At 41.3% G+C, this 26447-nt stretch overlaps 1 protein-coding gene across 3 annotated transcripts in view; it reads left to right on the top strand.

The window, feature by feature from the left end:
- The window catches only part of klhdc8b (kelch domain containing 8B), a 221182-nt gene that overhangs the window by 46817 nt on the left and 147918 nt on the right, over window positions 1-26447 (top strand). For all 3 annotated transcript variants that reach the window (XM_030421783.1, XM_030421782.1, XM_030421784.1), the window contains one exon: window positions 5822-7195. In XM_030421783.1, the coding sequence (XP_030277643.1) occupies window positions 6805-7195 (391 nt within the window). In that variant the 5' untranslated portion in view covers window positions 5822-6804. The remainder of the gene's footprint in view (window positions 1-5821; window positions 7196-26447) is intronic.

Here is a 26447-nt window from a genome sequence, read left to right as displayed (position 1 = left end):
GTCAGCAGTTAATGGAAGCTAATGTCCTATGTACTTCAGATGAAAGCTATGGATGTATCACACAAATATGTGTGAGTTTCTCAAAGCAATGGCAGACGAGTGTGGAAGAGAGAAACATGACCTGGTTCTCGTCACTGACAATGCTTCTAACATGAGTCTGGCTGCTGAGCTTGGCAACTTTCTTTTAACAGTGAAAGACTACATTTAAAACAAAGTAAAAAATAATAATTTGGATATTACAGTTACACTATATAATATTGAAGGTGCTGTGTGGTGTTACTCAAAAGAGAAGTAAAATAATTCAGCAGCTGACTGATGCTAAATAGAAGACCAATAATCGTTAATAATAGAAAATCAAATCGATAATCTTTAATAATTGAAAATCGATTTGTAATCGAATCGAGACTTTAATAATCGGAATTGAACCGAATCGGGAAGTTGGGCTGATTAACCACCCTAGTATTCGCTGACCTAATTTCAAGGCGTAGAACATATCGAGAAAATATCCGAAGCTTGCGATATTCATAGACCTTATTTCAGACATTTACCTCAAAACCAATTCAAAAAACCCACTGAATTTGAGAGAAAGAAACTGGAAGTTCAAAAATGCTAACTGATTTCTGAAAGGCTAGCTCAAGTTCAAACAGAAATATAAAGATTTCATGTAGTGATGTTACAGGGAGTTACATGCTAGAGCTATTTACCTCAAGGTGCAGTGACCTACCGGTGACAATATCCAAGTATTTATTCATATATAATGTAAATATTTCCCAAAAAGGAAAACTATTCTTGCATGAGGCACAATGGCTCATAGAAAGCTGTCACCAAAACTCTGAAACAAATCTGTTATTTTTAAATTAAAGGATGAATTCTACCCATACAACAGCATCGTGGTAAAGTATTGTTATCTATTTCTGCAGTGATAACAGTGGTAACCTGTGTTCACATCATCAGCTCGCAGTGGAAAGCCAAGTCACATCCGTCATGATACTACAGTTTTATTTTATACTACAAGTGTCATTTTGATGGCATAAAAATTGGTCAAAGCTTTATAAAGACATGTAAGTGTATTTACGCTATGAATGCGTACAGCTGCAGACCTAACTGAAGGCATAACCAACATCACTGTCTGCTGTGAGGTGCAGGAGTTAGCTCCAAAAAAGCCAGCAACTGAACTACACTGCCTGGCCAAATAGTAAACGTTGCCACCTGTATTTAACCAAGCAAATAGGTAAGAGCCTCCTATTGGATAATTACTGCATAGGCGATTATCTTTCAGCTGCAGCAAATTATTTAACCCCAACTGATGCATTGAGTAGCTTCTCATTTCTTAAACAACGATGTTGAAAGACACATCCTATGGTCGTGGAAAAGATGGGTCAAATCATTGGCATGCATCAAGCAGAGAAAACATCTAAGGAGATTGCAGAAACTACTAAAATTGCTTTAAGAACTGGAAAACTGGAAGGATAGTGGAGAACCATCGTTTTGAGGAAGAAATGTAGTTGGAAAAAAAAAATAAAAAATCCTGAATGATCGTGATCGGCGTTCTCTTAAATGTTTGGTGAGATCAAGTCATAGAAAAACAGTAGAACTCACAACTGTTTAATAGTGAAAGTAAGTGCATTTCCACACACACGGTCAGGCCTGAGCTAGAGATAGGACTCAGATGCAGAATTAGGGCAATTTAATCAGGCTTTTATTGTGAAATATTTTTTTCACTTGAACTCTTAAGCAAAGTGACTAAACAAAGAGGCTATGAATCACAATCTCTAATCTGTAAGGCGAAGAACAAGAAACAAAACACAGAAAACTTACTGAGGCAAAAGACTTCAAAGAAAACGATAAAGAACAGAAACTCACTCACAGCAAAGGAAAAAGAAAACTGCAAAGAACTAAACTACTCTGGCACACTTGGCTAAGAAAAACAAGAAAAAAAATCGCTCCAAAAGGAGGAAGAAGACAATGGCTATAAACAAAACTACTCTATCGATATCTATGAAAAAATTAAGAAACAAAAGGAGGCACTCCACTGGCGGCAAACAAAAGGCTATAAACTTAAACTCAAACTTAACTGAGAAAAAGTACAAACAAAAGTCACTCACTTAAGAGGATCAAGATATTAGAAATACAAACTCGGATTCTAGGCATGATCGTGGCTGTGGACAAGGGCTGGAGGTGCATGACGAATACAAACACTCTGGCACAAGACAAACGAAGACGCAGACTATTTAACACATGAGGGAGAGGGGAACAGCTGGAAACAATCAGGGATCAGGGATGACGTCAGACCGGGGACACACGAGGAAGGGCAAGTGACCTGAAACGAGAGGGGAGTTAGACTTTCAAAATAAAGCAGGAAATTCACAAGACAAAAAACCCAGACAAGACAAAACCTCACCACTGTGTGACACGCACAATGCAAAGGAAACTCGAGGGATTGGGACCTGAACAGCTGTGTAGCCTTAAGAAAACCACTAATCAATGAGACTAATCGGAAAAAAAGGCTTCAATTTGCTAGGGACCGTAAAGATTGGACTCTTGAGCAATGGAAAAAGGTCATGTGGTCATATGGTCAGATGAAGTGATGCACCCATCATGCATAGTGCCTACTGTACAAGCCTGTGGGGGCAGTGCTATGATCTGGGGTTGCTGCAGTTGGGCAGGCCTAGGTTCAGCAAAATAAAGTGCCCAAAGAATGAGGTTCAGCTGACTACCTTAATACACTGAATGACCATGTTATTTCATCAATGGATTTTTTCTTTGACATCTTTGGGATGTTCTGGAGAAGGCTTTGCGCAGTGGTCCGACTCTCCCATCATAAATACAAGATCTTGGTGAAAAATGAATGCAACACTGGACAGAAATAAATCTTGTGACATTGCAGAAGCTTATCGACACAATGCCACAGTGAATGCGTGTCGTAATCAAAGCTAAAGGCGGTCCAACAAAATGTTAGAGTGTGTGACCTTTTTTTTGGTGGCAACTTTTTCTTTGGGCAGGCAGTTTATATTAAAGGTCAGATCTAAAGCAAACTACAGTATTATTCAAGCAAAGTAAGATGATAATAGCAAAAGGGGGCAGCACAATTTCTTGTGTAATGTAGGCACCTGTTTCTGAAACGGAAGAAGAATGCTTGGAATGAAAAATGAGATGTCTCTGGTCCTGCTGTATCAATTTCGACTCAATACAACTCGCCACTGAGTGACATCACTGGAGGCGATTTATAAGATCACGTGCAGCTTCCTCTGGAGCTGCAAAAGACTATATACCATTTTTTTTCAAAAATGCAGTAGGACTTCCCAAGACCTGTTAACACTTTATTGTGTAAGATTGATGGAATTGCCCTTTAAATGTCCATCCATATGCAAATGCAGCTGATCATATATGCAAGTATGCACGGCACTAACCTCTCTGCTGTCGTCATCCCTGTTTTTTTTCTCTTTCTCTCACTCATAGAAGGTCAGCATGTCCACAGGGCTCAGGTCAGTAAGTAGGACTAGGAATAAGGCATCATTAATTATGAACACATAAAATTATACAGCTGGATGATGAGGACGGTGATGAGGAGAAACTGAGGACCACAGAAATATATTGGGTCTCTTTCTCTTTCTTTTTGTCCACCCTCCTGCTAAATGTCACTGCTTTCCCCATCAGTCCTCAGGTCACAGTGTACTCACGTCCTGCTGTGTCTCCACCGCACACACATGCACACACATGCACACACATGCACGCACCTCATTGCTGTCGGCCGCATGAATGTGCCTCTGATTACAACTACATGTAGTTGTTAATTGTAATCTGAATGCTGTGCTATTTTATCGAGACCTGACAGGATCACTTGTTCTGATTCTGTCTGCTACAAACTCAGCCTTGACTCATTCATTTGTGGACATTGCAGAAGCAGTACGAGATAACATTTGCAAATTTACAGCTTTATCGATTTTAAGGATATCTGATTTGGATTGCATTTCTCAGTTATAAGGAAAGAACTCAATAACTCAGTCAGGAATGGTAAACCTCCTGCTCAAGCGTATACTGGAGCCCTGTTGCTAGTGGTGGGGGTGCAGATCACTGAAAGCTGCAGAGGCAATAAATACAGAATACTATGACAGAAATAACTTGAAGATTTAAGGAGAATGTCCAATTGAGATATTCTGAAGTAAACTTTAGACAATTTACATCATATTTATTAAGATATTTCATATATTTACCATTACCAGGACATTTCAAAGTTATATTTATAAGCGCCACAAGGTTGGACAGTGTCAATATTAACATAAGACTGACAATGTTGAATAATACTGTTGCAATCCCAACAGTTTAGCTGCTTGAGCTAACATTAGTTTGATCGTCTGTTTAAAAGCTTACTGAGAGCTGAAAGCCACATAAAAAACTTTCTTTTACAAATGCACTGTACTTGACTGCTGATCTTTTACCTTGTCTCGATAGGCCTAGTTTTGTATCAGGCATAACATAACAATTTCTTTTTTTTTTTTTTTTGTTTTTTGGCCTTTACATGGCTTTATTGATAGTTCAGCTACAGATATAAAAGGAAACAGGATGAGAGAGAGGGGGAGTGACACGCAGTGTCTGCTGTTATAATTGATCCATCTCAAGTGAAGTCATGCTCACTCTCACTTTATAGCACAAATGATTTTCCATTTGATAAGATGTTTCATGTTTGAAAGAAGATATGTTACTCTTATGAATTAACATTTGCTAAAAGCTAATGTAGTCATTAAATGGTTAAATCTGGGGATGGTAAGATTGGGCGGCTATTTCATCTTCTTCTCCAACACGCTTAGCTTTTATAGTCTCATTAAAACATGATAAACAACAGTGTTTAATAGCACAAATGTAGCCTTAATAGAAACGGATACCTGGTGCAGCAGTTACTGCTTACTGCTGTAGGTGTGTGCTTTGTGCTAACTGGATTAGCCGCTGAATGATAGTCACTGAAGCTGCGACTCATTCTTCAGCTCACGGGCTGTCTAATATGAGCAACACGTGTTGTCATTGCTAACTGTGTATCCAACTACCTCATGTCTCCCTCAAAAACATTTAACATTATAATAAGGAACATAAACAATAAACATGGCCATTGTTATTGCTCACTGCTGTCAAAGTGAGTATGTTGGTAATGAGACCCGTCTCTGGTCTATCCTTGTGAAAGATTCAGGTCACATGCAACAAGTGCATGTCACGATGTGAGAGCTTTTTTTTTTTTTTACAAATATAACAAAAAAAGGTACTCTAGCTTTAATGCTTTAATAAGCTAGCTTAAGGTCAGCCTTCAGCAGTACAAGAAAAAAGTACTGCCCTCCTGCTCATTAGAAACAGACTGGTTCGTTGGCAGATTGGGAGTGCAAACACAGATGAAAAACATGCAGGACCGTGTGATAAAAAAAGCTGAGCCTGGCTCAACACAGCGTGATGACAGTGGGTGAGGTGCTGAACCAGCCAGTCACATGCAAGTGTTATTCCTGGTGGAATTCTTTGAAACGTGGACGCTGTTTATCTGGACTTAAGATCTTGTCTCTGTGTTACAAACCTCTGTGCAGTATCCTGATAAACCTTTACACTGATAGATCTGTTACTGAAACTGGACTTCTTGGATTTTATTTCATTGTCTCACCAGTGCCTGAAGCAACACACCTCTACCAATGCCAACGCTTTTGTCGTCTTAACCCGCACCTGCTTACTCATTTCTTAGTATATACCACTGGATGTTATTTTTTCTGTTTGATTTAAGATGTCATTCTAGCTCTTATTTCATTAACCAACTGCTCTTGTAATCCTGGGTTGTTTTTTCTTCCAGGTTGTGCCCCACCAGGGACTGCTCATCCTCTCCAAAGCCACAAGGAAGCTGCAAAGCAACCAGCTCAGAAGGCTCCAGGATTTGGACTTCTTGTTTAATTAAGGGAAGAAAATCTTTCTTGAAATGCAAGAAAGTCTTGCAGTCATTACACTCCCGTAGAGTTTTCATTTAGAGACTTTGGTTGATTCATTAAAGGATTTTTCTCAGTGTAAGCACAGTCATCGAGGTGCAAATACAAATGTGGAGCTGCAGCTGAGGAGCACTGTTAGCCCTGAGTAATTGCCTTTTGTTTGAGGGTGTAAAATTCTCTGCCATGAAAGCTTTCTCTTGGATTATCAGGGCACGAGTTTAGGTCAGTGTTCGTTAACTCTCTCTTTGATCCAGCGCCATCTCTTCACTCTCTGTTTTCTCTTTTGCAATTTCTCCACTCTTGACTTTGTGGGATTAAACATCAAGCCCGTGGATACCCTCTTCAAGCTTCTATTTTCTCCCTGGAATATACCCATGCCAAAACTTTAACCAAGTAACCTCCAGGCAAGCTGCAGTGAAGGAAAGGTGAGGGCCGGGGAGAAAGGAATCGAGGGGTTTGAAGGGCAGATGGCCTCGCCACTCGAAATCACCAACAGCCAGATGAATAAAACATTTGAATAGAGAGAGAGCCGTGACATCTGGCTGAGGAGTGAGTTTGACACTCACCTCATTCCCTCTCTTTCTATTTACCTATCCTGTCCACGCCTTCACTCACTAACATCCCTGTTCTCTTGTACTCATCTTTCCCTGTCTCTTCCTCTGTGGACACAGGGGTTGAGCCAGTCACTAAAACCGACAGAAACAAGCTTGTGCTTCTGCTTGTTTCTCCTGCTCTTGTTCCACATTTGGTCGCCCCTCACTCCACCCTCTGCCTTGCCCCTCTCCTGCTCCTCCTCTTCCTCCTCCCCGGTGCGGTGTGTGATGGTGCATCCCCTCCTCTCGGTCCTGGAGACATGCCTGTGCAGGAGATGGCGGTGAGTCCTGTCAAGTCCCTGTACTGGGAGAAGTTCCCCCCTATGATGCAGCGCCGCGTCTACTGCACTCCTGTCTACCATGAAGGCCTTCTTTATGTGCTGGGGGGCTGCAGCGAGACCGGCATGCCCCTGGACAGTGTCGAAGTCCTGGATGTAGAGAGCCAGACGTGGAGCCAGCTGCCACCTCTTCCCACAGCACGAGCAGGGGCCTCAGCTGTGGCGTTAGGAGGGCAGGTGATGGTGCTCGGGGGCATGAATCAGCAGCAGACCCCACTGGCCTCTGTGGAGATGTACCACCCTGATGAGGGCAAATGGGAGACAAAGGCCAGCCTGGGTCAGCCATCCATGGGAGCCACAACTATAGAGAAAGGTAAGAAAGTGAAGTGCATGTTTGTAACTCTGCTTTTCAAACCAAAAATTCAACATTGTTTTCACTAGTGCAGCGGCACTCTTCTAAAGGCAGGGGCACATATTAAGCCTGCTGAGCTAATGTTGAATTTGATTTGGGTGAAAGGACTTCAATGAGGTCTGACTGGGTCTGTTTCTGTTGGGTCATGTGTTGACAATTGGCAGATCATATTGTGTTTGATATGCGAGGATTTTAATCGTAATTCTTCAGGCACAATTGCTGCCTATGCCAAAGAGGTTATTTATATATATTTGTTGGTTGGTTGGTTGGTTTGTTAGCAGGATTACACAAAAACTACAGAATGGATTCCCGCAAAACTTAGATGGAGGATGAGTCTCGATCCAGATTAGACCCCATTTACTTATTGTGCAGGTCCTAGATCTGGTAACATAAATGAATGTTAATAGTTAATGGTGGTTTAAAATTTATAGCGATACACGGCTATACACTTTGATATGGGTTCAGTCTTGATTGAATTGAAGGGGACTGTTGGCCTTGGTGGAGGTATGCACTCTACTGAGTGCCATTCTAGTTTGAAATATGTTTGATATCTCTGACTGACATGACGTCATTTGTTTGCCTGTTGCATACGGAACGTTTTTGTCTGACCTGAAGTTAGATTCCCTCACTCCTGATTCCCTGTGTAGGCTATGCAGTCCTATATGCATTTCCATACAGGATCTTAACTGTCTTTTCAAGGACCTTTTGTTTTAAAGATCTTTTTTTTTCTTTGTTTAGACAGGACGGCTCATAGAGTCAGACAGGAAAGGGGGGAGAAAGAGGGGAGACATGCAGCAAAGTAGCAAAGTGTCACAGGCTGGAATGAAACTTGGTCAGCCTCCATACATGGAGGCAATACCAGGTGAGCTGAACTCTGTACTTTAATCCTCCTTTTTTGGCCTTTTCAGTGCAAATGTCACTGCATTCAAAGCAACAACATGTATCTTTTAAACCGTAAAACAATAGCTTCAAAATCACGTCTCTGTCTGAGCCACTCCATCCCCCCATCGCTTCTTTTTGCACTTTGCAGATTCAGTGAGAGGGTAGGATCACAGTGTTACATAAGTGTTTACTTCAACATAAAAGTTGTCAACACATAACATTGTTATGATGTAATGAGTTTTTTTTGGTAGTTAGCACCTACATTACGTTGGACAAATTGTTACATGCCTGGGATTTACTACACTGGTGTTGCGCTCATAAACTTTGGGTGCTGCCAAATCGCCAAAATGCCAATTTTTCCATAATGCTGCTTTAAACGGCACAATCTTCTGGCAGTGTTGGTTGTTTTCGTACAAGAACACTCAACAATAGGTGTTAGTTATCAGCCAGTACTTACTTACCAGTAGTTACATTTATTGTCTTGTGTGTATTTACTCTGTAAGGTTAAGTTTATGCCCTTCCTGACAAGAGCTGTGGTAAGAGTGGCTGGTCGAGCTGTGGGATATGGCAAAAAAGTCACATTGTGATTATTTTGACAGATATTATGATATGATTCACCATTTGTGGGATTTATCATTGTTGCATCACAGTTTCTATCTGTTGGTCCAACACTTCACCTTCGTCAGATGTTAATATTGCACTAGGCCATATTGTGATTTGGATGATATTTTGTTTAATTGCGCAGTGTGGTTTCATTTTTGTATTCTTCCACTCTCACTTAAACCACTAAAATTAGCATGCGTGGCTAACTAGTTACCTATAGTACCACCCTATTGCTACTCTCAAGGCCAAGAGTTAGCATACCTTTTGATATAAGCATTATAATGGCAGTTTACAAATTACATTATCAAAAGCCCCATTCAGGATAAGTGCTGGATTACAGTTACCACAGTATTCAGAGTTTAAGGTTAGCTAGCGGCTCTAATTTGCTTGTTGGTGTTGGCTAGTGAAAAGGGTATACTAGGGTTCCTGTATATTAGCTTTCCACATAAATATTTGATGTATACTATCTCTGTTTAGGAGCTTTACTTGATTGCATTGATTGCTTGGAGAGAGCTCATTTAATGTTAGCCCGGATATTTTTCAGGACTGTGCCAGGACTATACCATTGTCAATTATACTTCCAAGAACTCCATGTTGGTTCATTACGTACTGATCAAGTGGAATATTCAGCTGCTTTGACATATTCATAAAACTTTGAAACAGTAACAGAAACAACAAGCCCATTCCTCTGAAGTGGCCAAGTTGACTAATTAGCTCTTCCTTCCTGTTTTTTGGAGGAGCGACAAAGCTGCTAAAGTGTCTCTGGAGTGGAAGCTTGTCATCCGTCATTAAAGCTGAGTAGCACTGAGATCGATGGCTCCTCACACAAGTCATGAGGCGAGTGCTTATGCCAGTCAAGGTTCATTAAATATTGTAGCAAAGCAGTCCCAACGTTGACATGTTGTAAATGGTCAATAGGTTGTGCGTGGGCGTCTCTTATATGTGTGCACAAGCCTACTGAGATGTCTCTGTGTGTTTGTCTGTGTTTGTGCTTGCTCATGTGCATTAACTAAATGTCAAACACAGCTTGTGTGGAAGGAGCTAGTCGTCACGCAGTCTACCTCTGCTGAATAAACATACTGGACTTAATGCTCGTTCCCCAGGCGTGTGCAGGCTGTCTTAGGTTGTGTATGTTGGCACAGAGGAAGGGAGAGTCGTGAGAAAGCAAGAGAGTGAGAGGAGTGGGAGGAAGGAGACGAGCGAATGAACTGCTCACAGGCCATTATAGGGGAAGAGATATTATGCATATCTGCAGCCCAAACATCCAGAGAGATTTTAAATGCTGCACTGATAGAAGAGATAGAGCAGAGAGTGAATTAAGACAGAACAGAAGTGAGACACTTGTTGAAGTTCTTCCATGCATATTTCTGCGTTTATATCTTCGGCTGACTGTGTACCTTTCAAGGTAACAGAGACAGAGCGGGGGAATATATTTGTATGCATACTGTTTTTCACACACAAAGTGAAAAAGTGTTTTATTCAGTGCATGCCAAGAATTACATGATGCTAGACTAAAGAGGTGTTTAAAGTTACAGTTGAGGTTACAAAACTGCAAATCTGTAAAACTGAAGTGCAGATGGAGAGTTTAAAGATAACTGATTTGCATTCGCTGAATCCCTCTATCAAACATCACCTGTCCAGTCACAGCTTAGCAACTGTAAGAAAACTGTAGAAAAAGTAAAAATACTGTATTTTGTATTCTTCGCACATTAGCACGTCAAGCTGACTAGCCCACTGCCTGGGTTATGAATGCTAACAAATCAAATCAAATCAAATCAAATCCATTTTATTTATATAGCCCAAAATCACAATCACATTGCCTCAGTGGGCTTTACAATCTGTACAGTGAACAACATCCTCTGTCCTTAGACCCTCGATTCGAGTGAGGAAAAACTTCACATGCTGATGGTAAAAAAACCTTTTAACAGGGTAAAAAAAACGATGGAAGAAACCTCAGGAAGAGCCACAGAGGGGGGATCCCTCTTCCAGGACGGACAGACATGCAATAGATGTTGCGTGTACAGAAAAGAGCAACAATTCACAGTTTACAAGTTACATCAACAGAAAATCTGATACAAGTTATGTAAAGTTAGTGGAACCAGGAGACGACCGAGCAGGACGAGGCATCACCAAGTGCTGCCCGAGCCAGACGATCTCCTGTCCATCATGCTGACCTGGAAGAGGGCAGGCCACACAAGATCATTAGTAATAGACAGAGAGAGGCATCAAGATTTACAGAAATATAGATATGAGGAGATAGTGAAACAGAGGAGAGCAATGATCCAGCAGAGCCCGGGTTGTGACCATCCAGATCAGTCAGTATTTCAAGGCAGCAGGAGCCCGGAAATGGTAGATGGTCCCAGGGGGCCATGGTCCATCAGAAGGGAGCCTGAAAGAAACAGGGGAGGAGGAGAAAGAGAAGGAGGAGAGAGAGGAGGAGGGGGAGGAGGAGGAGGGGGAGGAGAAAGCTATAGAGAGTGTAGAGAGTGACACAGCTTGCAGCTTGTGGGAACAGAAAACAAAAACAAAGGTTGGCCACTAACAGAGTGGCCAAGGTTCGTTCAGTAGCTATCTTAAAAGTCAAGCTGAAACGGAAGACAGAGGGACATTTGCCCCTGCGTGTTTACATATTTCCTGTAAAAGCATTGTAAAACGTAGGGAGGAACTTGGTTTTACGCTGAATGTGAGTTACGTCCGCCCCAGCATGCGCCTACATGTCAAAGTAGCTGGCTCTATCTTACAGGATCACCAGGAGCGCCAAGTGAAAAAGGTTGAGTGGTCAGAGGGCTGGCCAAACATGAGCTGGACCTAAAATGGGATTAGATACCGTTAGTTGCAAATGTGACAACAGAGAATAAAGTACAAAGGTGGTGCTCTTGCCAGCTCCTGGCAACCCGAGGTCTAACGTTGGTCAGCTAATGGGCCCACTAACATTAGCTGCACGACGATACGAACTGCTGGTAACTGTCTAAGAGCAGCCAAACTCTGTAAACCACCTCGATACTGGATTCCCTGTTGTCAAGCTGGCCTCAGTTTGTCTCCATGTTTGTGTTTGGACAGGACACAGGCCTTGTGCACATGAAACCCTACAGTGAGCTGCTGTTAGCATCTACTTAAGCAACACGTAAAGCGATCTGTTGATCTGGAAAATCATTGAGAGTTCAGGCAGAGCAGCAAGAGTTATACATGTGTGTTTTTGTGCAGTAATTAAAGAACCACTTCACTCCAGCTGCGTCTCTTCTGACATGAAATCTGAGCTCAGTGCCGCTCGCTTACCACTCAAAGTAAAAGATTGATTAATGGTTGGATGACAGGATATTATTAATTGGAATTGATCACTTGAAGCTGTTGTAAGTGCATGCAACATTGACTTTTAAACGAAGAAATCGTGATCCAATTTGTGTTAAAAATACAAAGGAATTGGATAGAAAAAAAATGTCCGGCATGTATTGTTTAATAGGTGCACAATGTGACTATGGATACTATCAGAATGGTTAAAAAAGAACAAAAACATTTTGAGCTCAACTTGAATACAATTCTTACATTAGAGGTATGATCATTTTGACCTTACTCTGTTTCTTCAGTCCAGAAATGTAGTCCTATTCTGAGTCATAATCAAAGAACTTTAAGCCATTAAGCAACGCCTTAATATTTTATGTGTAGTATCTAAACAATATCAATATTTACATTTACCAGAGAGAATTGTGTTTTCTGTGAAACGATCACTGTGCAGGCTGTGGTGTGTTGTAATGAGCTGAGATAGGACAGGTTTTCAGTCCAGAAACCAGCGCATCAAAAGAGTTCTGCTGTACAGCCCTGCAGTCACAACACTTCCCTAAGTGGATACTGACACCCTCATTAGAGAAAAACTCCCATTAGAGAAAAGCCTAACATTAACAGCTCAAACACTCATGTTTTCATGTTCGCTGAGTGCTGCAGAACAGACTCACCCGAGTGCATGTTTCTGGATTAGCAGCCATAGTGTGAACAGGAAAAGTTTAAGAAATACATAAAAGACAAACACCTTGCATCATTACTGGTTTCATTCACTGCTTCCAGTATTCAGTGAAAAGAGATTTAGCTTGGCTGATAATCACTACCACCAGTAAATCCTATGGAATATATTAAACTGAGATACAACAGGAGCCAGTGTTAATCTATGAGGATTTTGTCTGCTGTTGTACATGTAAATCTTAAACTTTGTGTCACCCAGTTATTTATCATGACTGGAAAGCGCTGCAGCATCATTAATGCAGAAACATCACAAATGCCTCCGATGTCTTTATAATGAATGACCAACTATCACTACTGTGAGTGGTGTGTTCATGTGTGTAAACTGCTTGTGTTGCTCCGTTATTGCTGTATGCTGGTTAATAGTTGCCGGCCACCAGTGGCTGTTACTGTAAATAGTCAATACATGCTTTAATTGGATACTGGACTTGGCAACATACAAATTACACTGTATGTGGATACATTCTACACTGTTTTCTGTCATATACAATTACCAACCATGCCAAATTCCCAGGATATGAAACAAACTTTTGAGAAATTATTATCCAGATCACATCACAGGGATGTTGCTTGCAGCTGAATCACGTGAAACTCCTGCAGTTACCAATGTCCTTAAGGGAAACAGAATTTAAATGAGATTCGGTGTGAGGCTGATGGAAGTGGAGAGCAGTGATGAAAGTGGTCGGGAACAGCATATTGTGCAAAATAATGGCTTTTAGGCCCTGTTGCTTCATTTAAATAATAAACCTGAGGCAATTCAGGTGGTGGCATGTGTCCAATGAATTTAAACCCAGGTTGTCATGGTTACAGCTGTAACAACTCAGATAGAAGATGTAATATCTATACCATAATATATATGTTATCGAAGCACTTGTGTCAGTTCCTCCTGTTTATGATTTTACTGCATAACAATGGTTGCAAATTATCAAAGCAACATGCAACTACACCTGCTCTGTAGAGCTCTTAAATTGTATTCTTGATTTTCTTGTAATGTTTTAATTTGATTCTAAACTGATACACATGCTAATATACTGTATTATGAAAGGGGTCATAACATTCAGCCACGCGGAATCCCCCCTAGTCCAAATCATCTGCCCAGCTGCTCAAGTGGTTGCCAGTTTGTTGTAGCTAACATTGTAGCTGATGTCACTAATGCTAGCTAACATCACATCTCTAACGCTAACTACCAAGACTGTTGACCAGAGATAAACAAAACAATCATTTTGGACATGATAAACACTGGCAAATGATTATTTCACAATCATAATAACGCTTTTAAGGAAAAGAGGTATTTATTCTGCACATTTCTACAAGCTACTACATTTCCACTTTTTATGTTAGAAAGATAAAGGAAAAACCGATCCTTGGATGTTCTTATATTACTCATAACTTTAACTACAACCCTCCCTTCATGAATCGATGGTCTCCAGATGGTGAATCCTACTGACTTGTTGATCCTCTGTCTATTCCTCTAGCACCACCATGAGGTTGACATTTTCAGTTTTCAGTGAAACATCCTGAGAGTAAACTAAATGGATGACCATGACAGTTGGTACACACATTTATGGTAACAGAGAAATGTAACCTTTGTCATGCCTTAACGTTTCTTCTGTCAGCACCATCATGTTGATTTTGTATTCGTCAAATAGCTTTGTTCATTCCCTGCAAATGAATGAAATTCTCATCAACTGTCATTTTCTTTGTGTGTAGTGCTAATCAGCAAATCCTAGCATGCTAACTTGCCCTCGTCACGGCAGATGTTTGGACCTGCCAAAGCAGGAAAAGCACTGATGGAATTTCTCACATAAATGATGGCTGGAATACAGTAAGGTGAGCTCGTTCCAGGACATTGGTATTGTGCATGCTCCCTCATGGACATGACTTGCTGGAACACTTAATAGAATGGAGCCATTATTAACATTAAAGGTCACACCTGTGCCATGTCAAAGTCAAAATGACTGCTGTGAAAAGGACCTATTGTGAGCAAGTTAGCCCTGTAACATTCTCATCCTCAGCAGAATGTCAGAGCAACAGGTGCGGCTGTGGACAATTCCGATACATGCCTTGCCCCTACCAATTAGCCCACCCGTCCAATTTTGTGTATTGACTCCTTGGGGTAGGTTGTTCTCAATCTTGTAGGAATAGGGTGAAGTGTTAGGGCTACATGCTCCTGCAAATGGAGGTTTTTAAGAGATTAACTGATGATTATGAGAACTCTGTCATTTACATTTTTTATGCTCCATTTCTCACAATAAGCATTAAATGCTAGTGGTTTACTGATGTCGGTCGCTAAATAGCTAGCGAGCTAATGTGAAATGGTTATTGCTGATTTGTGCATTACAGTCCCGCACTTTGATGTATTTCATTGTAGCATCTCACCTTTGACGGCAGACTGGCAGGGTAGGAGCACAGGTGGCTAATGTTGGCCTATGAAGAAATGCTAGTAACCAGGTAATGAAGCAGTGTTCTTTCTTTTTTATTATTTGGTGACTTGTTAAGTAGCATACAGCTGTGAACCAATTGTGAGCATCCATACTCTACATCACATCTACATCAGATGAATAGCAAATGGCCTTGTGATGATACCAGAGATGCCAAAGTAACACAAGAGAGAAGAGAAGACAACTCACTACATTTGAGGATGACATACTGGAAATGTTCGGTCATGACTGTTTACATTCAGGCCGTTGATGACGACTGATGACGTATGAGGGTTAATTATTGGTTCAGCATGGCACAACAGTTTAATTTTGTGTTAAAGAAGAAACGAAGAAGACTAATTTGATGTCGGGTCCAAACACAAACACGGAGACAAACTGAGGCTAGCTTGATGACAGGTAATTCGGTATCAAGGTGGTTTACAGAGTTTGGCTGCTGTTAGACAGTCACCAGCTGATCATTTTGTCATGCAGCTAATGTTAGCTGTCCCATTAGCTCAGGTTGCCAGAAGCTAAACCTGGCAAGAGGACATGTAATAGGCCGCATTCACTGAATATAAGGAACATCGCCGCTTCTGACACCTTTAATCCCTCAGTATATTTCCGGCATGCTTATCATTGTTAGAGTAAGCAGGCTAATGTGAAGAAGGGGAGCTGTCGGAAGATCTGCAGCTAGAATCCAACCAAAGGCATCGCATTTATACGGCGTGTGTTAGATCCAGGAGAACACCCACACTCTGTGTGCCTACAATGTTTACATCCTCCTACTGCTCCTGTCAAGCTGCCAGGACCAGCATGTTTGCATGAATGTATCTATGAAGACGCAGATTTATGCATGGTGTTTACTTGGCCGTGAGCCTGAGTCATTCTAGTGTCAGACATAATCTGCTCTGAGATTTCTGTGAGCAAATCAAAACTTGAAAGCAACATTATGTAGGAAAGTGACATTTTGTGGGATTTGGCGCCTGCAAGGTCTGTAACAATTTGTCAGACGACATGTAGGTGCTAACTATAAACAGAACTCATTACACCATAACAATGTTATGCGTTGGACTAAACATGTATGTAACGCTGTGATCCTACCCTCACTGAAGTTGCACAGTGCACAAACAAGTTTCTGAGACAGATAAACCCTTCACCCTATGACAAGACACTGTATGTCAGCATGACTCTGAAGCTGTTATTTTAAGGTGTAAAATGACACTCGAAGTTAGAATGAGAGTTTAATAAGATTGAGAACCACAGTCAAATGATCCATTAGAGAATACTTGGACCAGCTGAAGGAAAGGAGAGCCCACCATTCAGGTGAATGACACAGGCCATCACCTCCGGTTGCTGCTGCACACAGAAGTGTGTGAAACAAACAGCAGTAATGTGTGATTGCAAGGGTAAGGAGGCGATCCTTAGAGGGTCTAAAAGTGTAGCCCAAAGGCAGGCATCAATTTAATGAGCTCAGGACGCTCAGTTGGTTCTTCCATGCATATGATGTGGGGATGCTCTTACTTGTATTCCTTTTGGGCTCAAGTTGCTGCCGTTCTCTTTGAATATTTGATAGTTCTCTGTAGCCAGTGAAATAGTTCTCTATAATCCGTCTGTAAACCTCAAACCTATCTTTACACGGGCGGAGTGTTTCTAGGGTTTCTAAAAAAATAATTCTGGTTATGAGATGTATCAGGGGGAGCTGTAATTTTGAATATTGAAAAAAGATGGATGCATTTTACATTACCGCAATTGAAAATGTGTTCCCAGAACATAAAGACATTTCCTTACAACACCATGCATAAATATATTTTTACAGAATTGATTTTAAGCCTCTTCTGCCCAGGTGCATGATATTGTTAGGTTAGCTTGGAGCCTAGCTAACTGCAAAGTAAAATTTTGTTGTATCTCTCTTGTTTTCTTTCTGCTCGATGGACACAGGGTACAGATGTGAGCCATGTAGACTGGTAGAGGCCTTTTCTTCAGTTCAGTCTAACTTATGTTCCATTCATGTGTCCTCAACACATTAAATAAATACACATGCATGCACACACACACACACACACACACACACACACACACACACACACACACACACACACACACACACACACACACACAACACACTGTGGACCAGTGAATTGGTGCAGAAACAGACCAAGATACAGATCTGCTAAAATTGTCCCACTTCTCTTATCCAGGCGCATCATAAATAGCTTTTTCTTTATGTTTTCCCCTGCATCTGTTTGCAGGTTGGAGGATTATCAGCAGGGTTGCACCGAAACTACTGAACAAATTCTCATGAAACGTGGATGGAAAGATGAGTCTCGGCCTAGAATAGACTAGGCCTGCAGATCCTGATATGGGGACAGATCATGCAAATTATACTCACTTTTTTTAATGTGGTAAGATTGCTTTTGGAAATGTGTCTTGATGAAAAAGGGGGCGTATTTAGGTGGCTGGTATCTATCAGTATTGAGTTTGATATTGGATTAAAGAGGTCTTTTAAGCCTTTGAGAAGTTTTTTTAATTTATGGAAAAATGGTGTGTGTCTATATGTCAATTTGTTTGTCTGTGCATCTGTGTGTGTGTGTGTGCTTTGGTCACGTTTACACACAAACACGCACCCATGCAACCAACTTTTACTTTGACAGATGCAGAGAGATTTAATCTGTTGTTGCACATTTTCAGTACAAATTCTTTTTCTGTGGTAAGGTGGAAAATAATGGTGTGGTGAATTAACATGGAACACGTGTGTTGCCACGATGTCCTTGTCCATACCTCATATTTATTCACTTTTTTACCTTTTGTAAATGAAATCATTTTCTATATATGGTGCTGTTGTCTCTGTGTTTTCCATAAAGCCCATGTCTGTGTCCAAAGAGGACTACTGTATTTTGAGTCATGTAGCCTATGCCTTTCTTATTTAACAAATGAATGAAAAAACTGATTTTTTTGATGTGGAAATGCCACAGCATGCTCATGTAGTGGTTGTTTTTCATAAACAGTCCAGAAAAAATGGTTAAAAACACACAAGCTTTGTGTGTGTGTGTGTGTGTGTGTGTGTGTTTATGTTACCAACAGTTCAGTGTGTGCACTGGGATGTGTTTTCAGCCATCATCCACACATTCTCCACTGCTGCCTTCTGATGTCTGGGGGTGATGTGTGTGTGTGTGTGTGCGTGTGTGTGTGTGTGTGTGTGTGTGTGTGCGTGCGTGTGTGTGTTTGTGTGTGTGTGTGTGTCTTTTAGATGGTTCTCCTCTCCTCTCCTCTCCTCTCCTCTCCTCTCCTCTCCTCTCCTCTCCTCTCCTCTCCTCACCCTCTAGCTGCTTTCCTGTCTGTTTTTCTGACTTCCTCTGCATTTCAGAGTCCACCAATCAAGCGAGCATTGCTGTTGCCTGGCAACAGGTGTGTGACTGCCATGTTTGTTTTTAGACCAATCACAGAGAGCGGGCAAATTGGTTGTAAATGTGTGCGCGCGTGTGTGCATTCTCTGTGTTTTCTTTGTTAGCAGCAGACAGCGTTTGACAGAGTGAGTGTGTATCTGTGTGGATAATCTTGCTGCCTCTTGTGAAGTGAACTCTTCTTTGGATTTTTCTCACTCCTACCCTCCACTTTTCCACTCCATTGTTTTTTCAGCCTTCGTCATTAATCCCAAATAACTTATGTTGCAGAGACCCCCCCATCATTCTGCTCGAAACCTGGCCTGCATTCTGTTTTGCTTTGAGTTTAGGGTATTTGGTGCTTTTATGTACTCTTTCCCCTCTCAGCTCCCTCATGGATCAGCTCACACCTCAGCTAACTGTGAACACACATCTTTTTCTTCTGGCTTAGCTCAGCGCGCACAGAGACATCAGTGTATAATAAATGCAATCACCCGCTGCTCCATTAGAACACCAAGCTTTTAGTCCTCTTCATGCCTTAGAGGAGCCGCTTTTTAATTGTCGCTGTAGCATGACTAAAAAGTGTCGCACTCCAACTGCGCTGGTGAGCATAATTTCCGTTTTCCCTCAACAACCACCGCCCTCTCCTCAGTCAACAGTCACTGTCTGTCTGTCAGCTGGCCTGCACACACCTGGCTAAGAAATAACTTTTCCACAGACATGAAAGATCCAAAGTTTGTCGCTACAAGGAACAAGGAAGGCACGGGATAATGGCTTCAAAGTGGTGAAGGGGAGTGCTCCTTTAGGGGAAAAGGTGTGAAATTGGCTGCAAACAAAATCCTAGGATAGACTTCGACATCACCTTTGTCGGTGAGAAAGAAGGCTTGAAGGCAGCTGTACTGCAAATGAGGCTCATTATTGCAGCAAGTCTTGACCTCCGATTTTTATAATTCAATTGAATGTGTATGTTTTTTTCTTTCTCAGTGCTTATAGACTTCCTATAATGCTTGCTTTTCCTGAACAACCTGTGATGACCTGGTTTCTGGGCTCCTGGTGCTTCATACTGCATTATGCAAGAGTCTGCTTCCTTGTGCTTCAAGCAGCGTGCTGTAGTGTTCACCACACTCTGACAGTATCCGTATATATATGTGTATGAGTATAGTTTTGGCTCAGTTTGGTCATGTGATGGATTTGTGTTTGAAAACAGGACTTGGAATGTAAAGTAGTGGATCTGCCGGATCATAGCATTGTAAATCGCGAACATCAAAGCAGTAAATATCTTCAGGTAAAGAGGAGGGATATGAGAAGTCTTTCCAGGGTTTTGTGAGCTTACAGCTTTCCTATATTAGCGCTGATTCACATCTAGATTCCATCTCTACATCTCTGTGTTGACAAGGTGAAGAGGTGCTGGAGGGCACAGCAGGTCACAGAGAGATTCCTCAGCAGTTTCTATGCATCTTTATCAGCGGCTTCTGTGAATCAAACAGTTGTTCTCGCAAGAGAAATCCAGATAGCTATTGTATAAGGTGATCTTAATGTAGGTTAATGTTAAGTGTTTCAGTGCGTCTCCTTTAAGTTTTCACGGCAGCCTGTTACGGTGCTGGAGTTTGCTCCTAGACCTCTCCCACTGATCGCTTCCTTTGACCGTGCATTTGACAGTTGCGGTGGTATAAACCCCTTTCATGCATTCTGTGTGGAGCCACAAGCTTGTGGTTCCTGTATGATTAAATTAGATTAGATTAGATTCAGTTTAATTGTCATTTTGCACAGTACAAGTACAGAGACAACAAAATGCAGTTAGCATCTAACAAGAAGTGCAAAAAAGCAGTAAAATGCAAAGTATGTACAGTACAAATAGTGCTGTATGTGCATAAATTGTACATAAATATGTACATGATTTTTTTGAAAAAAATAATTCCTGACCTAGCAAAATCCCGTAGCTGTACTTCAAACACATTTTAAGTTATTATTTTTTCAAGTTTGGCACTCTGAGCATTTTGGTCAGTGTCTGTGTATTCTAAACCTCACTAATCACTCATTTTTTGTTGGATTGGGTTTGAAATTTGTCCCGATCATCAAAGAAACTCCAAGGAAAGTTGGCAATATTTATTCATTCAAATAGTTGTTGCTGAATGGTTACAGTTATCAAATTGATAAAAGGATTTCATTTTTTTTTTTCCAGAACGAAGAATCTGTCATTTTCAAAATGAATATATCCACTAATTTTTACTTTTTTTCAAACAAATTGTGGTTCAATGTTTTATTAATGCAGTTCTGTCACAGCTAGAAGTTATTTGGTTTTATGTTGGTAGATTTTCATTTGTATTGTGTTGACCTCAATTTATTTTTTTCAGTTTTTTTTTTCTGTCTGATACCTATTGAGCCTGCTTTTCATTGGGTTCTTGAAATTTGCCAGTTATACCTTGTCACGTCTTAGTTTGTTGCATACACTGTAGGTGATGTCATCCTGTTCCCGAGTCAAACTTAATGTGGTCTGTGAGGAACTCGAAAGGTATCCAGCGGACCTCTAGGTAGTAACTCAAAATCAGTTCTCCGGAAAGGCTGTCCAACAGATGTCATGCACTTTTTCAAGAAAATGCAGAGCTGACAAGCAAGCTGGGAGAAGAGAAGAACAACTCTGTCAGTCCGAAGAAACTGACAGTCCAACTTCACCAAGAGTTGGCTGAGACAAGAGACCAGTTGGAAAAACACAAACGTGAAAGAAATGTGCATCAACAGGATGAGAGAAACAAAGAGAGATCAGGAGAAACTGCAAAAGTACAGTGATCCAGTTACTCTCAGCAGCACTGGGATTGACACACAGGTGAGAAATAATGCAAAGAGAAAGAAGTAGAAAGACCTTCAAGTAGATTACGATGAACTCCAAGTGTCCCATTTAATCAAAGATGGCAAGTTCCCAGCTGAGCTCCAGGTGGTCAAGGACAGGAACAAGATTCTCCAAGACGCACGAAAACGATGTCATCAATGCCAGACAGCAGGTTGACAACCTTCTGCGTGAGCTTGAAAATCTAGTCCAGCGACACAAACGCCTACTAAAAGATTACGAGGAGCAGCGTGTATATATGTTCAGCCAGGAGAATTTCACAGCTGAGCTCCATGCAGAGAGAGAAAAGAACAGGCTACTCCAATAAAACTAGAGAAGACGTGTGTCATGCCAAAAATATGAAAAAAACATTATCACTGTCAGACAGCAGGCCGACACTGTTCAGCTTGAAATTGAGGAGATCAACGTTCAGTTCTCACTCAACCTTGAGCTCTCCACTAAGCTCGAGGCTGAGAGAGAGGACTATCGCCCTCCTCGCAAAAGGGCCAGGCGTGAGGAGAAGTGCAAGGATGAGCCATGCCAGCAGCAAGAATCACTCCATGAAGACCACAGCTAATGCACTGGCCCTCCGAACTCCTGGAGGAGGCTCAAGTCCCTGAGGAGAATCTCCCAGAAACATCAGTAGTGATTGAGAAACAACAAAGAAGTTGAATGAGAAGGCTTCAAACAGCTCCATCTTTTTGTCACCACCAACAACAACGCATAGTGACATTCACAACTCAAACGTTAACATGCATTGTTGGCAGGCATGCTGGTACATGTCACAGTGTCACCTCACAGGAAGAATGTGCTAACTAAAAGTGTTTCTGAGTTCTGAGAGTGACGCTAGCAGCTCTGTGAAGCTGTTCTTAACCGCTGTATATTAAGGTACATTGTGTCAGCGTGCTAACTCACTCTTAATAAGAAAGCTAATATGCTGAAGGTTTTCAAGGGTTTCAAGGGTTTTCAACCTAAAATGGGCCTATAACAGACATAACTGTGTGGTGTATGTGTGCATATATTTGACTACATAGCCTACTCAACCACAGTAGAGATACACAAATCAAGGAGAAATGAGAAATGATGAAACACAATATGAGCAAGTCACCAACATCAGGAAGGCCTGACACTGTGTTTATGAAATACTCTCAGTGGTATATGAAGTTGAGCGTGTCACACATGTCAGGTAACAGAGTTGGCTCAGTGGTAGCAAGGAGTTAGTGAGGTTGTGGGATGGTGAGAGTTTGTCAGTATAGTACTAAGATAGCAGATTGAAAGATGAGCTATGAGCGTCAGAGTATCTCTCTGCGGTTGCAGGAGACGGTCCGTTGGTGGATATCGCCAGTATATTGGCAGCCATATCTGTGGATCAGTCTCAAAAATGCTACAGTGCTTGGGCCCACACACACACGCACACACACACACACACACGCACGCGCTAGTGCACTGTGGCCATTTTTGAGATCTTTCTGCCTTCAGCTTCAAATGAGGTGGCTTGGGTTAACTGCAGTGGCTAATTATATTTTATCATCTCTCTCTTCCTCTCTCTCTCTGCGTGCATGCATTTGTGCATTTGGCAGTTCTGTCAATTGTGTTTGTGTGTGTGTGTGTTGTTTTTTTCCCTGTGTTGGTTACAAAGTGACAGATTTCTCTGTGGAGACACACTCTCACTCTCTCCGTCTGTTCACTTTCTGAACTGCAAAAACTAATCAAGGTTGTGCTTGGAACTGCACTTTAGTAAAGCCCTGCAGCCATGGTCATACTGGAATGACAGAACAAATTGATAACCAGTCATTCCAAAACAACATGTACTGTATCATCCTCCCATGCTCACATGTGGTTAAGTTTAGGATAGAAAACTACTTGATTAGCTTTTGTAAAACATTGTGGTTTTGGTTAAAATAACTTATGTAAATTCAATTCTTAGTGCATGTACATTATAAAATATATCGTTTGACATTATGTACATGTCATTGCTTCATAGTTTTTGCAAGTAACTGCCTAATTGATTTTTTCTAATTAACTACTGCTTGTTTGTGGTCCATCGGGTGTGCTAAGAAACAAACAGCAACCAAAAACCCTGTCCTAAAACACAAAAAAGACTACTGTGCACAGCTGTCAAAATATTTAACAACTCATTATTCCTCTTGAAAATTAATTTTTAAATACAAAGAAATGAAAGCTCATTTGCTGCTACAGTCTCATATGGCAACTAGCTTACGTTGACAAATATAAGCTAATGTTTAACTAGCTGATGCTGTTTACCTGACCTGCCTGGTTCAGTTTGCTGACTTTATGATGCCTTTCTCGTGTTACTCTACATTTTATCCTGTGATCCTCACTTGGCAGTGGCTATCATTTAGGAAAAAATCAACATACTGTTGCTTTAAGGGGAATAATTCAACATTCTAGTGAATATGCTTAATACTTTATTTGCTCTCTTTTCAAGAGGAACATTAGATGGATAATGTAACGTAAATCATTAAAGCAAGACTCTATAACTTTTACAGCTACTGTGGCCAGAAATGACAATGTTGTTGAGAAAGAGCACCTTTGCTAAGCTAAGCTAGGCTAAAATCATCATGCATGTAATTACACAGGTGTATGTCCTTTTAAAGACTAAAACTGTGTTTTTTGACAGTTATTATAGATGAACTCGTAGACTACAATGTTTTTTAATTTCACAGTTTTTGCCAGGGGGCTTACACACATGTTGCAGACTTTGGCTCACTGTGTCATAACTTAACACACAGGCCGAGTAAGACACAGCACATAGATATAAACTCCTAACTTATACGGCAAAATGAAACTCTTGAAACAAAACCGGTCCCATTTCAAAACTGTTTTTAGCATCAAAGCGTTAAACACATGCACCTTTGACTTACTCTTTCCTAGCAGCAACAACACACAGATGTGCTTTATGCAAAACACAGCTGTATTCAGTACTTTGGATGGTTTTTGACTTTAAAAGTCTCATACAGACCTTTTTTTTTTGTGAAAGATTGATCCACTACAATTGATCTAGACACATGAAAACAAAATGGGAGCGCTTTTTTGTTTTTCAGGTTTTTGCAAAAGTAAAAAAAAACAAAACACAAAGACATGGTACAACTAGAATGTTCTACAAAACATAGTGTTGTAAGGGAATGATTGGAAGATATTTAGGCTATGGATCCTGTCTCCTGTTGGCATTTGGCCACATCACCTCATCCACATCACAGGCAATGTCCTCCCTTGCCAAGCAACGGGGGAAATATCGCCTTACATGCCGTATACAACCCTGTATGGACCTCACCTCAATGTCGCCGCATGTCTCTTCCATGGCTTGTAGAAGAGGCATGCGGGCATGTGGCTGACGGTCATAAACTTTCCAGCGCCATGCTGAAAAGAACTCCTCAATTGGATACAAAATGGGGTGTAGGGTGGCAAGTTGAGTACAATAAATCTATTATGGTTGATGAACCAGTCCTGGACCAGAGCAGCCCGATGACAACAAACTGGGGCTGCTCTGGCTCGTCCTGGACTACTGGGTCATGAAGTGTGTCAAGAAACCAAATAATGAGGGCTGTGTTGTAGGGACCGAGGATGGAGTGGTGACGCAATGTCACTGTTGCCTGCTCCCCTTCTTCGTCCTCTTCCTCATCCTGCTGCTGCTCTTACCCTCCCTCTTCTTCTTTCTGCCTCCATGTTTCCAAAGTTGGCACAAAGGAGCTGAGCTCACATCAGGTGTATTTGTAGTGCTATGGCTTAGACTGATTGGTCTACAGTTAGATTCTAAATGTTTTCATGTGTGTGAGTCTGTGTGCTTTTCCAATTTTAGTTTTGTTTTGTATTTTAAATAGATGTGTTTTCCCAATGATTGCACGAGATTTCCTTTTTGAACAATGTGTCATATGTATATAAAACAGTGTGTAGTGTTTTGGAAGAAGTGTGTCGGAGAATTTCAAACACAGTGCAAAGCATATATTCTGTTTGCAGGGTTGGTGCTTTTGTTTAAACTTTAGGGCATGATCACCAAAGTTAGAGGCTGTGATGCTTTGGGCATAGCAACCACTTTTAGTGTTTAAGCATTAGGCAAAAACTGTAATAATTAAAAAAACAACCTTTTCCCCCAGTTTCAGAATGGCTTTAGATAACAACATCTCAGGGGGCCTTTGTCGAGTTTTAGTCTAGGAAAAGTCACATTTCTGTCAACTTTTACTCAAAATGTCTTTAAACAAATCCCTAAAGTTCTCCAGTGACGGTGGCCTCCATAGACCAGAGTGCAATACAGCCGCAAAACTTGTTGGGTTGTGAGCATACCTCTAGCTGGAAAAACATCCTCACTGTGATCAGTGTAAGTACAGCTATTGCCCCCTCCACCTACACCTACTCACTGCAAAGCATTCAACAAGATCCTCTTCTGTCAAAACACAGTCAGGGAATGTAGCAATCTCAACGTAGAGGTGGATGACAGAGCAGAAGTCGGTACAGCAGAAAAGAAAAAAACAGCCTGTTGAGAGGAAATAACTCCTGGAAGAGCACTGCACATCACAGACTGATGATACATAACAACTTGAGCATGTCTCAAAGTGTCGATGTCCTTCAAGAGGAAATAAGTGGAGTGCATTCACAGTGAGAGCACTCTGATCATACTCTCCATGTCACTGTGACCCTGCAGCGCCAGGAGTCTAGACTTGAGGCGCTCTGGCCAAAGACTGAGGTGCTGACTCTTTAAAGCCAGGATTACTTATGCTGGAAGTCTGCTGTCTGATGACACTCTCTTCATTTACTGTAGGCTCTAGTGGCAGTGCCTCATCCTCTGAGCAAAAGCTCTTTACACAGGGGAAGCCTGAAGCCGTGCTGAGGCTTTCATTAGAGGCTCAGAGAGAGGATGATTACAGAGGAAAACCTACACAAACAAGAGCTGGCTGCCTGACAGTGTCAGATCTGGCAGCATAAAACAACATTCACTTGTGTTTCTTGTTCTGGATGGGGAGCGTTCTGTACTCAAGAGGAAAGAAGGGATACAGGAAAATGGGGAAGGAGAAGAAAGAGAAATGAGACTCAAGTCAATCCATGCAAAACATGTAGTCTGCATTATTCACAAGTTT

The sequence above is a fragment of the Sparus aurata genome, chromosome 7, assembly GCF_900880675.1.
Source record: "Sparus aurata chromosome 7, fSpaAur1.1, whole genome shotgun sequence".
NCBI classification, from domain to species: Eukaryota; Metazoa; Chordata; class Actinopteri; order Spariformes; family Sparidae; genus Sparus; species Sparus aurata.
This window is presented reverse-complemented; position numbering and strand designations above follow the sequence as displayed.